This window comes from Manis pentadactyla, chromosome 8 (assembly GCF_030020395.1).
Source record: "Manis pentadactyla isolate mManPen7 chromosome 8, mManPen7.hap1, whole genome shotgun sequence".
Taxonomy (NCBI): Eukaryota; Metazoa; Chordata; class Mammalia; order Pholidota; family Manidae; genus Manis; species Manis pentadactyla.
The window spans coordinates 11,173,050-11,187,527 of NC_080026.1; the positions used below are offsets into that span (position 1 = coordinate 11,173,050).

The 14,478-nt window shown below is 37.2% G+C and overlaps 1 protein-coding gene across 1 annotated transcript in view; it reads left to right on the top strand.

Annotated features, from left to right (window-relative positions):
* IFIH1 (interferon induced with helicase C domain 1) overlaps window positions 1-14,478 on the top strand; it is a 60,615-nt gene that overhangs the window by 32,962 nt on the left and 13,175 nt on the right. The window contains 9 exon segments of the mRNA XM_057505487.1: window positions 2,343-2,562; window positions 3,417-3,593; window positions 3,596-3,633; window positions 4,791-4,907; window positions 6,582-6,705; window positions 7,241-7,483; window positions 7,882-7,907; window positions 7,909-8,013; window positions 8,015-8,143. Coding sequence (XP_057361470.1) covers window positions 2,343-2,562; window positions 3,417-3,593; window positions 3,596-3,633; window positions 4,791-4,907; window positions 6,582-6,705; window positions 7,241-7,483; window positions 7,882-7,907; window positions 7,909-8,013; window positions 8,015-8,143 — 1,179 coding nt within the window.

The window sequence follows — 14,478 nt, forward strand, 5'->3', positions numbered from 1 at the left end:
AAATGGTCTTTTTCCACTATACTCTACTGATAGAATAAAAAGATACATAAAATACCAGGGAGGTTTTCTAAGTATTGAAGATGTCAGCCTCTATTTCATATAATTTTTTACAACTACCCTACCATAGGTTAACATTAAGGTAGAAATTGAGATGATTGAGATGGTTCAATAACTTGTCCAAGGTCATATAATAAGCAAGTAGCTGGAGTAGCTATTTTCAGAGCTGACTTTTTCCTCTGGGTCATGTAATCTCTTTCCAATAAATTTAATTTTTCTTTCCCTTTCTTACTATCTTTCTGACTTCACCCTTAGATTATATCCTCTGTCTTGTGTAAGCAGAATGAAAATAATAGTTCTAGAGAAAAATATGTCCAAAATGACTTTGTGGAAGAGAAGAAAGAGTTGTGGTTCTCACATTTCAAAGACAATCTCAAATAAGAAGTTTCATAAAAGCATAGGGGCCAAGCCTCTGGCCCAGAGGTGGTCCCTAGATTTAGTAGTTCCTGAGTAGGACCCACGAGTCTCCATTTTCCAGGTCTCTCAAGTGATTTGTGCTAGGTAGACCAGAGACTTCACTTATGCAACACTAACTGAAAGTTTCTCTTCTTATTCTTTGCCCTGTGTTATTTTCCTTCACTTGCCAAACTTGCTTATTGATTTTAGGTCCACTTTGCTTGTCTGGGATTCATGGATTCCATCGCACCCTCCCCACCTCCACATTCGCTCTTAGAAAACGACATTATTTTTATTAAATAATGGCACAAAGCAGTATTCTTCATACACTGTTCTCCTTAGCCAACCCTCCTTTTACACATAAGTGGGGCTCAACTCAAATAAAAAGATGAATAGCATACCTTGCAGACCAGTGGAAAGATAACCACTGATCACATTACTGGGTAATTGCATTATGAGAAATAAAATGCATATTCTTTGATAATTGCTCTTGAAACTCTTCTTGCCAACTGTCTTTTTGCCACATTGTACACCTCTGGGCTTCCACTGTATAAATTTTCCTAGGATATTACTTTCAACATGTCCTGGTTGTTCCTTTCCCCAAATCCAGGAGGTATTCTGAATGACTGGTACTGTTTAACATTGAGGTGTCAACTCACCTAGCTTCAGCAGATACTATGACATATAGTAGCCAGCTGAAAAGGAGTCTTTTTTTGGTACCATGCAATAAAACTTAACATTTTGAACAGGTTCACCTGTTACTGAAACTGGTAATTTTGAAACTTCAACTGAGGCAAAAGGGTATAGTGTGGACTCATGCCATTAATGGCCACTGCGAACACAGGCTAGAAAATTAACAGCAGCCTCTCAGTCAGAAGACCAGGCCTAGGGTCGACTCTTCCCCAGTAATGACGTGTCTGAGCGTGGCCATCTCCCAGTGGCTTGCCTGCACAAGAGAGCCTTTGCTGGTGAGGCGGGTATCCTCTCTGTTCTGGACTTCATGGTATCGCTGAGTGCATCGCCAAGCGATGGTCTTGCAGGTCAGGGTCTTCACAAAGATTTGCATTTGACCTGATACAAAATGTGAAGATACTCCGACTTGCCAGTCGAGTTTTCATCTCAGCACAAGCACGTTCTCACTCGGCAGTGCCAGTTGTCTGGAAGAGTTTCTGCCTCTTTTGCCAAGCCTGTTTGCTATTTTCCCAGCCACCAAAGCTGTCCCAGCAGCACCTCTCCTCCACTCCCCTGGGCAATGCCTTATTACCTCCTCACTTTTGGTTCTCTGCTCCCTCCAATCCTTTAAGCATGTTGCCTCTGGCCTGACCCCAAGAGAAACAGTAATAAATCAACTTGACAACACAACTCACAAGTGTCCTGTGAACTGTTACACTACATTTAGAAAACTGTGCATAGCCTGGCCCTGCTCTACAAATTCAAAATCTATTTCCTATCCAGCCTTAGTGTTAACTTATCTGTTCCCGGACCCATGGCTTAGGAAATTACAGTTCTTTCTGAACTCTTCTTTTGAGCAGTCAGGTGCTTCTTCCTCTTTGTTATCACTTTGTATGTGTTTCTATGGGAGAATTAATATATTGTGCTGTAATCATTTGTTTTATTTTATTTAGTCTTGGTCTCTGTGCTCAGGTAGACTGAATTCCTCAAAATTGTCAACTGTATCTTAAACGTGTTAATGTCCCAGATACACTGTCTACACCTAATAGGCATCAGTCCATGCTTACTGACAGATGAATGAATGGAATGATGGGTAGGTTGTTCGACCTAATTAGCTGATAATGTAAATACCTCTGACAGTGCTCGGCACACGGTAGGCCTTTCACCAGTACTCCTTCGGCTTTGCTTATGCTCCCTTTGTCTCTTTTTAATTTCAGCATTTTTAAGTACCATTAGTTAAACAGCTCTTCCGCAAAGAGTTCAAACCCTTTTTTAAAAAATGGTATCAAGTTACAGGATTAAGCGGTGATACCCGACTGAAAATATCATTTCCAGAAGTTGTCAAGTCCTGTGATGTTATTATCAGTGCAGCTCAAATCCTCAAAAACTCACTTTTAAACCCAGAAAATAGAGAAGATACTGGTGTCCAGTTTTCAGGTTGGTTGAAGTGTTTATTTATGAAAAAATAAGAATTAGTAGCAATATTAGTGATAGTAGCAGAGGCTGTATTAGTTAAATAATTTTTGAAAATTGATTGAGATTAATTTTGGTTTAGATCATCTTTCATTGCTTATGTTTTCATTAAAATCTTGTACTTCCTTGGGAAACAGACAAAAGATTTGATAAGTTTTTATTAAATCACTTTATTTTGCATAAGAAAACACTATTAAATCAGGCACTCACTGGATTTTTGCTTATTTCTAGCTACTAACAAGTTATTTTTATATGCTTATGGGTCCTATTAGATCTGCCTTTTCTCTATACAATAAAAACAGAATCCTTTCTATTTTGTGGGGGATGAGAAGAAAAGGTAGAAGACAGGAAGGAAAAGAAGCATAAATAACCATAATATCAAAATACAGTGCTAAAACATGGCAAAATTATCCCTCTTTAAATAAGTGGTTTTCATTGATGTAATAAAAATATAATTCAACAACTTAAAATTAAATATTTTATCAAAGAAAAAAACTGTAATCTGGAGAGTTTTGGGGAATAGACAGGGTTTCAATTCTTTCCCGTAACACTTCTTAGCTCTGTAAACTTTCTGAAACTACCTTGTAAGCCAGGATAATATTTTACAAGGGTGGTTTCATTATTAATGTACATGAACTTGTGTAAATACAGGTGACTCGCATAGTTACATTTCCCTCTTAATAACTGAAAGAGGCCTGTGCCAGTATTCTTCCCAAGAAAAGACATCCCATGGTGGCTCAGTTTATGAGCTTAAAGGTTCTTTTTTCCCCCTTACCTTGTGGGTAAAAACAAATGAACCATTTGAATTTTCTTTTAAGACTTTTCCCTTATTATCATTGATGAATGCCACCACACCAAGAAGGAAGACGTCTATAACAACGTCATGAGATGTTATTTGAAACAGAAGTTGAAAAACAATAGACTCAAGGAAGAAAACAAACCAGTGATTCCTTTCCCTCAGATACGGGGCCTAACAGTGTCACCAGGTGTGGGAGGGCCACAAAGCAAGCCCAAGCCAAAGAACATATTTTAAAAGTAAGTGATCCACTTTTTGTACAACCAAAAAAAAACCAAAGCTAAAGGACATGCCAGGGCTTCTTGGGCTTTTTAAGGTTAGGCCCAAGTACCATGGAGCCCAGGACGGAAGGTATTCCACAATCACTGATTAAGTGAAATCTACATGCTTTAGTTCAATTAAATATCCTCAGTCTTCTACAAAACTCATAGGCCTTAATAAATAACTATGGCATGAAACAACACTAAAAATGATTGAGAGCAGATATTTACAAAAAAATGAGACAAGTAAAATATCCTCTTCTAAATGTCTGCTCATTTTGTTAAACTTACTTCTCTGATACAGGAATATGCTTAAACAATGAAAGGTTCTAATTTTCATATGTACTCCATGGGTTTCAAAATTGCGTCTCTTCTTCTGTGCCTCTTTTGTGTAACTCTCAGAATCTGGGTAATTCAAATTAGATGGGAAAATGGAGATAGGGGAATCTTCAATTAAAGATGTACTACCTTCAGCCGCCCCCAAATGGCAGTACCACATAAATCTCTGTTACTGTTCTCAAGTAGTAAATGAATTCAGAGTAACCCAAGAAGTATGTTGATACCAAGGCAATTGGACTTGTGTTCTGAGTCCCTTACTTGAAGTTGAATTCAGTAAAAATCATGTAGAGTAGACAGGCACGATTAATGATTCCAAGATATAATCTATTACTGGGATTAAAGACTAACACTAATGTAGATCCAGACACATGGGCTTCTGCTGTTTCCAGCTTTACAATGTCCTCCGTGAGTGTAGAAGGGGGTGGAAATAGAATCCATGAATGTCAAGTCTACCTTTATAAAGCCTCATGCACTAAGGTCATCTTTGAACCATTATTGGCTGTCTCTGCAACTTGCTTTATTCTTTCCATGTCAGTTTTCCCATCTGGAAAATGGAACTTAAGAAATGAAAATAAGTGTACTTCTTTTCTGGAATTATCAATAAGCATAATTTAGAAGCCCCTTCTTATTCTCTCAGGATAAATGTTATCGGTTAATCAAATCCACAGTAAAGCAATACTGAAAGGGTATGTTTAGCAAGCCATGCTACCTATCTCTTACATGAAAAAGAATTCTACACTGAATTAATAGAAAGGGAAAAGTAATTATTTGAATATTGAAAAATGTCTCTTTTTCAGATATGTACTTATCTTGATGCATTTACCATTAAAACTATGAAAGAAAATATTGAGCAACTCAAAGACCAAATAAAGGAGCCATGCAAAAAGTTTGTGATCTCAGATGACACCAGAGAAGTGAGTGCTTAAAAGTCTACATTTACTTGATAGGTGATGTCATACTCAACTAAGAGGTGCAAAGATGATTTTATACTGACCATATGAAAAATATTATTTAAAAATTTTAACAAAAGAAGTTATAGTGTTTTTTTTCCATTGGTATTAGGCAATAAGACACTGCTGTGAATTCTCTTTCATCATTTTTATTTTCTAGTTTAAATGAGGAAAACTCAGTAGTTGGTTGACGACATATGAGCCATGAAGGGTGAGGATAGGGAGGGTTGTATAGCTAAACTAGAGGGATTACCATAGTTCATTTTATTCTCTTTCTTTTTTGGTGAATTACTTCCAGGGTTAGTTTTCTGACATTTCACAGAGCCATTTTGTGGTTTCCAGATTGCAGTTAGCAATGACATTGAGAATTCTACCTAATTTGTATATTTTCTTTCTTAGGAAAACACTGAAATAGTAAAGGAGTGAAATATTTACTTTAATGGTGCTTTTGTGAGACATATTTTAGCTGATTATAAAAGCCAACCAAGCCATTTTGGGCATTATGACCAGCCTGTTATGTCAATACTTTCTTTTGTAAAATATAAAAAGCATGATAAATTTTAGCTATTATGTATTTAATAATAAGTACAATCATTGAAAACTACCTCATAAGGAAGTTAGAAATAAATGATATGAAATAGGCATAATAGATAATATTGTATTTAGAATTCAGTAGAACCAAACCCACATTTGTGACCAGTCTCCATAGATCAGTGTTTTTGGCAATTCTGGAAAAGAGTACTGCCTGTTCCGGCTGAACTGGCACATTTGAATGGACTTGGTTTTCCTTCACTTCTTGTTAATTATTCAGTTTTACTGACCAGTTTCTCTTTATTTACATGTGTCTACTCATAATCATTAAAAAATAAAAACCCACAACATCCTCAGGATATATTTTAAAAGGAATTTGCCATCTAATTTTTTAACTTACTTACCTGTGGTATACTTTTTATTGAAGTGTAACACATGCACAGAAAAAGTACAAACTCATAAGTATACAGATTACTGAATTTTCATAAACCGAACACACCTGTATAAGCAAAACCCAGATCAAGAGACAAAGCATTGCCAGCTCCCCGAAAACCCTCATTCCCCTTACCAGTCTCTATCCTCCAAGGATAACTACTATCCGGAGTTCTAACACAAAGATGGGTTTTGACTGATTTTGAACTTCATGTAAATGAAATCATATAGTATGACCTCTTCTGTGTCTGACTTTTTTCAAAACTCTACCTCTTAATTTTTTATTTTGGTAGAAATAATACTGATGCCAGTTCTTTGAAAAGGAATGGTTCTTAAATTAGACTGCAGGCTTTCTACATAATTGGGGCATTACTTTAATATATATTTTAAAATTATTATTAGCACTCAAGGTGTATGTCATGCATTAATTTTACTTCAGAAAGACCTTTAAATTGGAAATTCCAGCAGGGTACATGGTGTTGGTATGCGTGGGACTTAAGGCAAAAGAGAATCTGATGAAAAATAAATGTAGAAAGAGGTGGTCAGAGATAAAATGGTTACTTTGTCTAGACAAAGATTCTGAATCAATTTTATTATAACATGGAATTATTTTAACAAAGATAATATTCCTTTAACAGTATAAACATGTAAAATAAAAGTATAATTTACTTTTAGGATCAATTTAAAGATAAAATTATAGCAATAATGACAAGTATTCAAAGTTTTTGCCAAGTGTGTCCAATGCCAGGTTTTGGAACTCAACCTTATGAGCAATGTGGCATTCAAATGGAAAAAAAAAGTAATTTGGTTTTTGACCTAACACTTAGTTTATCATGTGTTTAGCCAAGATTTCAGGTGATATATCACATATTCCCAAGCAAAATGAAAGCAAATGTGTTTTCAAATGGAATTTCTGTGTTCTGAATAGGACAAGGATAAACATGTTCTAATCCCTAATCTAAAGAAAGAGGCACCAATTCACTCATTTTCTCTTTATCTCCTGTTTTTCACTTATTGTATATTTAAACTGTTAAGGTAAATATTAACATTTCTATCTTCAAATGCAAACTCTGGTAATGTGTTTTTCATGGCGTTTCTGAGTCAGCATGATCAGGGATGTGTTCCTGCCAACACAGAACTCATGCAGCAAGTCTATGGGTTGGCAAGCTTGCCACTTGTAGAGCTCATGGCACATTTTGAGCCTAAATGTCCCCATTTCAAGAACAAGGTGAAAGCCCAATTCGGAATCAGTATCATAAACACATTCAGGTCCACAGCACAACTTTAGGGGGTGTCTTCTACCATTATTTCCCTGTACGTGTATTCTTTCGTAGCTGCCAAAGAAGGAAACCACAAAGACCGTGTGTGTGCAGAGCATTTGAGGAAGTACAATGAGGCCTTACAAATTAACGGTACAATCCGAATGATTGATGCATATCGTCACCTTGAAACTTTCTATAATGATGAAAAGGAAAAGAGTGGTGACAGTGGTGGCAACGGCGATGAAGGGGAGGGTGACAAAAAGAAAGCTTTGAAACTGGATGGGGCAGATGATTTTCTCATGAATTCATTTCTTGGTAAGAGTCAATATAACATTTATTGTGCAGTCTCATGCATTTACGTCCTTGTCCTGAGCCCACTGCTGCTCAAGAGCTCTTCAGAAGACCCTCTGATGAAAATCTCGTTTGGAAGAAGAAATCCGACTCATAGTGAGACAGTTTCTCATTGATGTGATCAGATTAGCCGTGAGTTATATGACCACAATCGATCGTTTGACTACCTGGTTTTATTGTCAAGATGCCTGCAGTACCTTTATTTACTAAACTAATCTGGTCATTAGGTATAGCCCAAGATGAATTGTATTGATCTACAGGTCAGTGCATCATTACATAAAATCTTTTTAATGTTAATTTTTCATTAAATTTTATGTAATCATTCACGTATTTTACTAACTTTAACTAATTTTTTCTTAAAGATAATAAGAAAACATTGAAAAAGCTGGGCAGCAAACCCAGAACATGAAAATGAGAAGCTGACCAAATTAAGAAGCACTATCGTGGGACAGAGCGCAAGGACTGAGGAATCAGCCTGAGGAATAATTTTCACAAAAAACATGACAGAGTGTGTATGCTCTTTCCCAGCGGATCACTGAACTCAACAAATTTGCTGAAGTAGGTGTCAAGGCCCAGCACCTGATTGGAGCTGCACACAGCAGTGAGTTCAAGCCCGTGACTCAGGTAGAAACAGCCTTTGGGATTTCTTACACTGTCATTCCTCTTCTCAAATGAGTTGCAGCAGTAGTCTTTTTTTTTTTTTTTTTTTTTTTTTTTTTTTTAGATAATTATTTTTTATTGAAGGGTAGTTGACACACAGTATTACATTACATTAGTTTCAGGTGTACAACACAGTGATTCAACATTTATATACATGATAATTCTAAGTACCAGCTATCACCATACCAAGTTGTTACAATATTTTGACTATATTCCTTATGCTATACATTACATCCCGGTTGCTTATTTATTTTACAATTGGAAGTGTGTACTTTTTCTTGGTTGTTGTTGTTAGGGCATCTCTCATATTTATTGATCAAATGGTTGTTAACAACAATAAAATTCTGTATAGGGGAGTCAATGCTCAATGCACAATCATTAATCCACCCCAAGCCTAATTTTCGTCAGTCTCCAATCTTCTGAGGCATAACAAACAAGTTCTTACATGGAGAACAAATTCTTACATAGTGAATAAGTTACATGGTGAACAGTACAAGGGCAGTCATCACAGAAACTTTTGGTTTTGCTCATGCATTATGAACTATAAACAGTCAGTTCAAATATGAATACACATTTGATTTTTATACTTGATTTATATGTGGATACCACATTTCTCTCTTTATTATTTTTAATAAGATGCTGAAGTGGTAGGTAGATACAACATAAAGGTAGAAAACATAGTTTAGTGTTGTAAGAGAGCAAATGTAGATGATCAGGTGTGTGCCTGTAGACTATGTGTTAATCCAAGCTAGACAAGGGCAATAAAACATCCACATATGCAGAAGATTTCTCTCAGAACAGGGGGGGTGAGGTTCTAAGCCTCACCTCTGTTGATCCCCAATTTCTCACCTGATGACCCCCCTGCGACTGTGCCTGTCTTAGGTTGTTCCTCCCTTGAGGAATCTTACCCGTCTCTGGCTAACCAGTCATCTTCCGGGGCCATACAGGGAAATGTTAAGTTGGTAAGTGAGAGAGAAGCCTTATTGTTTGAAATGGTTAGCTTTTTATTTCTTTGCATATTTATGCCCTGTGGCTTCTATGCCCAGCATTTGTCTTGAGGTATCTTTACCACTTGGAGGAGTTATGATACTCGGTAAATTTGATATGAGGCACGAATTCTATTTAAGAATTCGTTGTAATTAGGAAGAAAGAAGAAAAGCTATAGAAGTAGCAGGCGGGAGAAAACATGGGAAGATTGATTATTTCTTTGACATATCTTCTTGTAGAGTAACTTCAGCATGTATAGATTTTAAGCTACTACTTAAATTGCGCACACACATTAACATAATAGGAGTATAGTTACATAACCAAAGCATACCTGTAATTACCAGCCATCTCCAGTGAAACCAAGAAAACCAGTTAGGCACCCTAGGCATTTGTGAAAACTTATCAATGATATGATGGTTATTATCTAACTGAATTTGAGTAGTTTGAGAAAAATCAGACAAATTAAAACAACCCATTCCTGGGCACTGTTCACATCCCATATGTTCTTTTAACAGTAAATAGTCTGTAGTTGTAAGATTTTGGAGCGCTACAATTTGCACTTCTCCTAATTCTTGGTTGAGTTCCAACAGTATAGATCCAGTCAAATTTGTTGTTTTACTGTATGCACAGGCCAGCTTAGATATCTCCTTCATTCCCATGGCAAGTCCAGGAGCTGGTGGGATGAGTGCATCTACAGCTGTAGCAGTGCGTGGATCTTTGTTGGGGTTTTTTGATGATCATCTTCTGGCATGAGTCTTCCCGAGAGTGCTGATGTTGGAAGTTCTCTTTCATATCGTATCTTAGTTCATTTTCGGGGTAGCCAAATTAGGCTTTGATCCTCTGTATAAACACAAACAGACCCTTTGCCTACACTTTTATATGTCCTTTATATCATTGTGTAGAACTCATTAGAGGTCACCACATAGGAACTGCATTTTTTTTTTTTAATCATTAATCTACACTTACATGACGAATACTTTGTTTACTAGGCTCTCCCCTATACCAGGTCCCCCCTATATACTCCTTTACAGTCACTGTCCATCAGCGTAGCAACCTGTTGTAGAATCACTACTTGTCTTCTCTGTGTTGTACAGCCCTCCCCTTTCTCCCACCCCGCTATGGATGCTAATCTTAATACCCCCCTACTTCTCCCCCCCTTATCCCTCCCTACCCACCCATCCTCCCCAGTCCCTTTCCCTTTGGTACCTGTTAGTCCATTCTTGAGTTCTGTGATTCTGCTGCTGTTTTGTTCCTTCAGTTTTTCCTTTGTTCTTATATTCCACAGATGAGTGAAATCATTTGGTATTTCTCTTTCTCTGCTTGGCTTGTTTCACTGAGCAAAATACCCTCCAGCTCCATCCATGTTGCTGCAAATGGTTGGATTTGCCCTTTTCTTATGGCTGAGTAGTATTCCATTGTGTATATGTACCACATCTTCTTTATCCATTCATCTATCGATGGACATTTAGGTTGCTTCCAATTCTTGGCTATTGTAAATAGTGCTGCGATAAACATAGGGGTGCACTGATCTTTCTCATACTTGATTGCTGCATTCTTAGGGTAAATTCCTAGGAGTGCAATTCCTGGGTCAAATGGTAAGTCTGTTTTGAGCATTTTGATGTACCTCCATACTGCTTTCCACAATGGTTGAACAAGTTTACATTCCCACCAGCAGTGTAGGAGGGTTCCCCTTTCTCCACAGCCTCGCCAACATTTGTTGTTGTTTGTCTTTTGGATGGCAGCCATCCTTACTGGTGTGAGGTGATACCTCATTGTAGTTTTAATTTGCATTTCTCTGATAATTAGCGATGTGGAGCATCTTTTCATGTGTCTGTTGGCCATCTGTATTTCTTTTTTGGAGAACCGTCTGTTCAGTTCCTTTGCCCATTTTTTAATTGGGTTATTTGTTTTTTGTTTGTTGAGGCGTGTGAGCTCTTTATATATTCTGGACGTCAAGCCTTTATCGGATGTGTCATTTTCAAAGATATTCTCCCATACTGTAGGGTTTCTTTTTGTTCTATTGATGGTGTCTTTTGCTGTACAGAAGCTTTTCAGCTTAATATAGTCCCACTTGTTCATTTTTGCTGTTGTTTTCCTTGCCCGGGGAGATATGTTCAAGAAGAGGTCACTCATGTTTATGTCTAAGAGGTTTGTGCCTATGTTTTCTTCCAAGAGTTTAATGGTTTCATGACTTACATTCAGGTCTTTGATCCATTTTGAGTTTACTTTTGTATATGGGGTTAGACGATGGTCCAGTTTCATTCTCCTACATGTAGCTGTCCAGTTTTGCCAGCACCATCTGTTGAAGAGACTGTCATTTCGCCATTGTATGTCCATGGCTCCTTTATCAAATATTAATTGACCATATATGTCTGAGTTAATGTCTGGATTCTCTAGTCTGTTCCATTGGTCTGTGGCTCTGTTCTTGTGCCAGTACCAAATTGTCTTGATTACTATGGCTTTATAATAGAGCTTGAAGTTGGGGAGTGAGATCCCCCCTACTTTATTCTTCTTTCTCAGGATTGCTTTGGCTATTCGAGGTCTTTGGTGTTTCCATATGAATTTTTGAATTATTTGATCCAGTTCATTGAAGAATGTTGCTGGTAGTTTCATAGGGATTGCATCAAATCTGTATATTGCTTTGGGCAGGATGGCCATTTTGACGATATTAATTCTTCCTAGCCATGAGCATGGGATGCGTTTCCATCTGTTAGTGTCCCCTTTAATTTCTTTTAAGAGTGACTTGTAGTTTTCAGAATATAAGTCTTTCACTTCTTTGGTTAGGTTTATTCCTAGGTATTTTATTTTTTTTGATGCAATTGTGAATGGAGTTGTTTTCCTGATTTCTCTTTCTGTTGGTTCATTGTTGGTATATAGGAAAGCCACAGATTTCTGTGTGTTGATTTTGTATCCTGCAACTTTGCTGTATTCCGATATCAGTTCTAGTAGTTCTGGGGTGGAGTCTTTAGGGTTTTTTATGTACAGTATCATGTCATCTGCAAATAGTGACAGTTTGACTTCTTCTTTGCCAATCTGGATTCCTTGTATTTTTTTGTTTTGTCTGATTGCCGTGGCTAGGACCTCTAGTACAATGTTAAATAACAGTGGGGAGAGTGGGCATCCCTGTCTAGTTCCCGATCTCAGCGGAAATGCTTTCAGCTTCTCGCTATTCAATATAATGTTGGCTGTGGGTTTTTCATAGATGGCCTTTATTATGTTGAGGTACTTGCCCTCTATTCCCATTTTGCTGAGAGTTTTTATCATGAATGGATGTTGAACTTTGTCAAATGCTTTTTCAGCATCTATGGAAATGATCATGTGGTTTTTGTCTTTCTTTTTGTTGATGTGGTGGATGATATTGATGGACTTTCGAATGTTGTGCCATCCTTGCATCCCTGGGATGAATCCCACTTGGTCATGGTGTACGATGGTTTTGATGTATTTTTGAATTCGGTTTGCTAAAATTTTGTTGAGTATTTTTGCGTCTACGTTCATCAGGGATATTGGTCTATAGTTTTCTTTTTTGGTGGTGTCTTTGCCTGGTTTTGGTATTAGGGTGATGTTAGCTTCATAGAATGAGTTTGGGAGTATCCCCTCCTCTTCTATTTCTTGGAAAACTTTAAGGAGAATGGGTATTATGTCTTCCCTGTATGTCTGATAAAATTCCGAGGTAAATCCGTCTGGCCCGGGGGTTTTGTTCTTTGGTAGTTTTTTGATTACCGCTTCAATTTCGTTGCTGGTAATTGGTCTGTTTAGATTTTCTGTTTCTTTTTGGGTCAGTCTTGGAAGGTTGTATTTTTCTAGGAAGTTGTCCATTTCTCCTAGGTTTCCCAGCTTGTTAGCATATAGGTTTTCATAGTAGTCTCTAATAATTCTTTGTATTTCTGCGGGATCTGTTGTGATTTTTCCTTTCTCATTTCTGATACTGTTGATTTGTGTTGACTCTCTTTTCCTCTTAATAAGTCTGGCTAGAGGCTTATCTATTTTGTTAATTTTCTCGAAGAACCAGCTCTTGGTTTCATTGATTTTTGCTATTGTTTTATTCTTCTCAATTTTATTTATTTCTTCTCTGATCTTTATTATGTCCCTCCTTCTGCTGACCTTAGGCCTCATTTGTTCTTCTTTTTCCAATTTTGATAGTTGTGACATTAGACCGTTCATTTGGGATTGCTCTTCCTTTTTTAAATATGCTTGGAGTGCTATATACTTTCCTCTTAAGACTGCTTTTGCTGCGTCCCACAGCAGTTGGGGCTTAGTGTTGTTGTTGTCATTTGTTTCCATATATTGCTGGATCTCCATTTTGATTTGGTCATTGATCCATTGATTATTTAGGAGCGTGTTGTTTAGCCTCCATGTGTTTGTGAGCCTTTTTGCTTTCTTTGAACAGTTTATTTCTAGTTTAATGCCTTTGTGGTCTGAAAAGTTGGTTGGTAGGATTTCAATCTTTTGGAATTTACTGAGGCTCTTTTTGTGTCCTAGTATGTGGTCTATTCTGGAGAATGTTCCATGTGTACTTGAGAAGAACGTGTATCCTGTTGCTTTTGGATGTAGAGTTCTGTAGATGTCTATTAGGTCCATCTGTTCTAGTGTGTTGTTCAGTGCCTCTGTGTCCTTACTTATTTTCTGTCTGGTGGATCTGTCCTTTGGAGTGAGTGGTGTGTTGAAGTCTCCTAGAATGAATGCATTGCATTCTATTTCCTCCTTTAGTTCTGTTAATATTTGTTTCAGGTATGTTGGTGCTCCTGTATTGGGTGCATATATATTTATAATGGTTATATCCTCTTGATGGACTGAGCCCTTTATCATTATGTAATGTCCTTCTTTGTCTTTTGTTACTTTCTTTATTTTGAAGTCTGTTTTGTCTGATACCAGAATTGCAACACCTGCTTTCTTCTCTCTGTTGTTTGCTTGAAATATCTTTTTCCATCCCTTGACTTTAAGTCTGTGCGCGTCTTTGGGTTTGAGGTGAGTCTCTTGTAAGCAGCATATGGATGGATCTTGCTTTTTTATCCATTCTATTACTCTGTGTCTTTTGATTGGTGCATTCAGTCCATTTACATTTAGGGTGATTATTGAAAGGTATGAATTTATTGCCATTGCAGGCTTTAAGTTTGTGGTTACCAAAGGTTTAGGGTTAGCTTCTTTACTGTCTTACTGTCTAACTTAACTCGCTTGTTGAGCTATTATAAACACAATCTGATGATTCTTTATTTCTCTCCCTTCTTATTCCTCCTCCTCCCTTCTTCATATGTTGGGTGTTTTGTTGTGTGCTCTTTTTAGGAGTGCTCCCATCTAGAGCAGTCCCTGTAGGA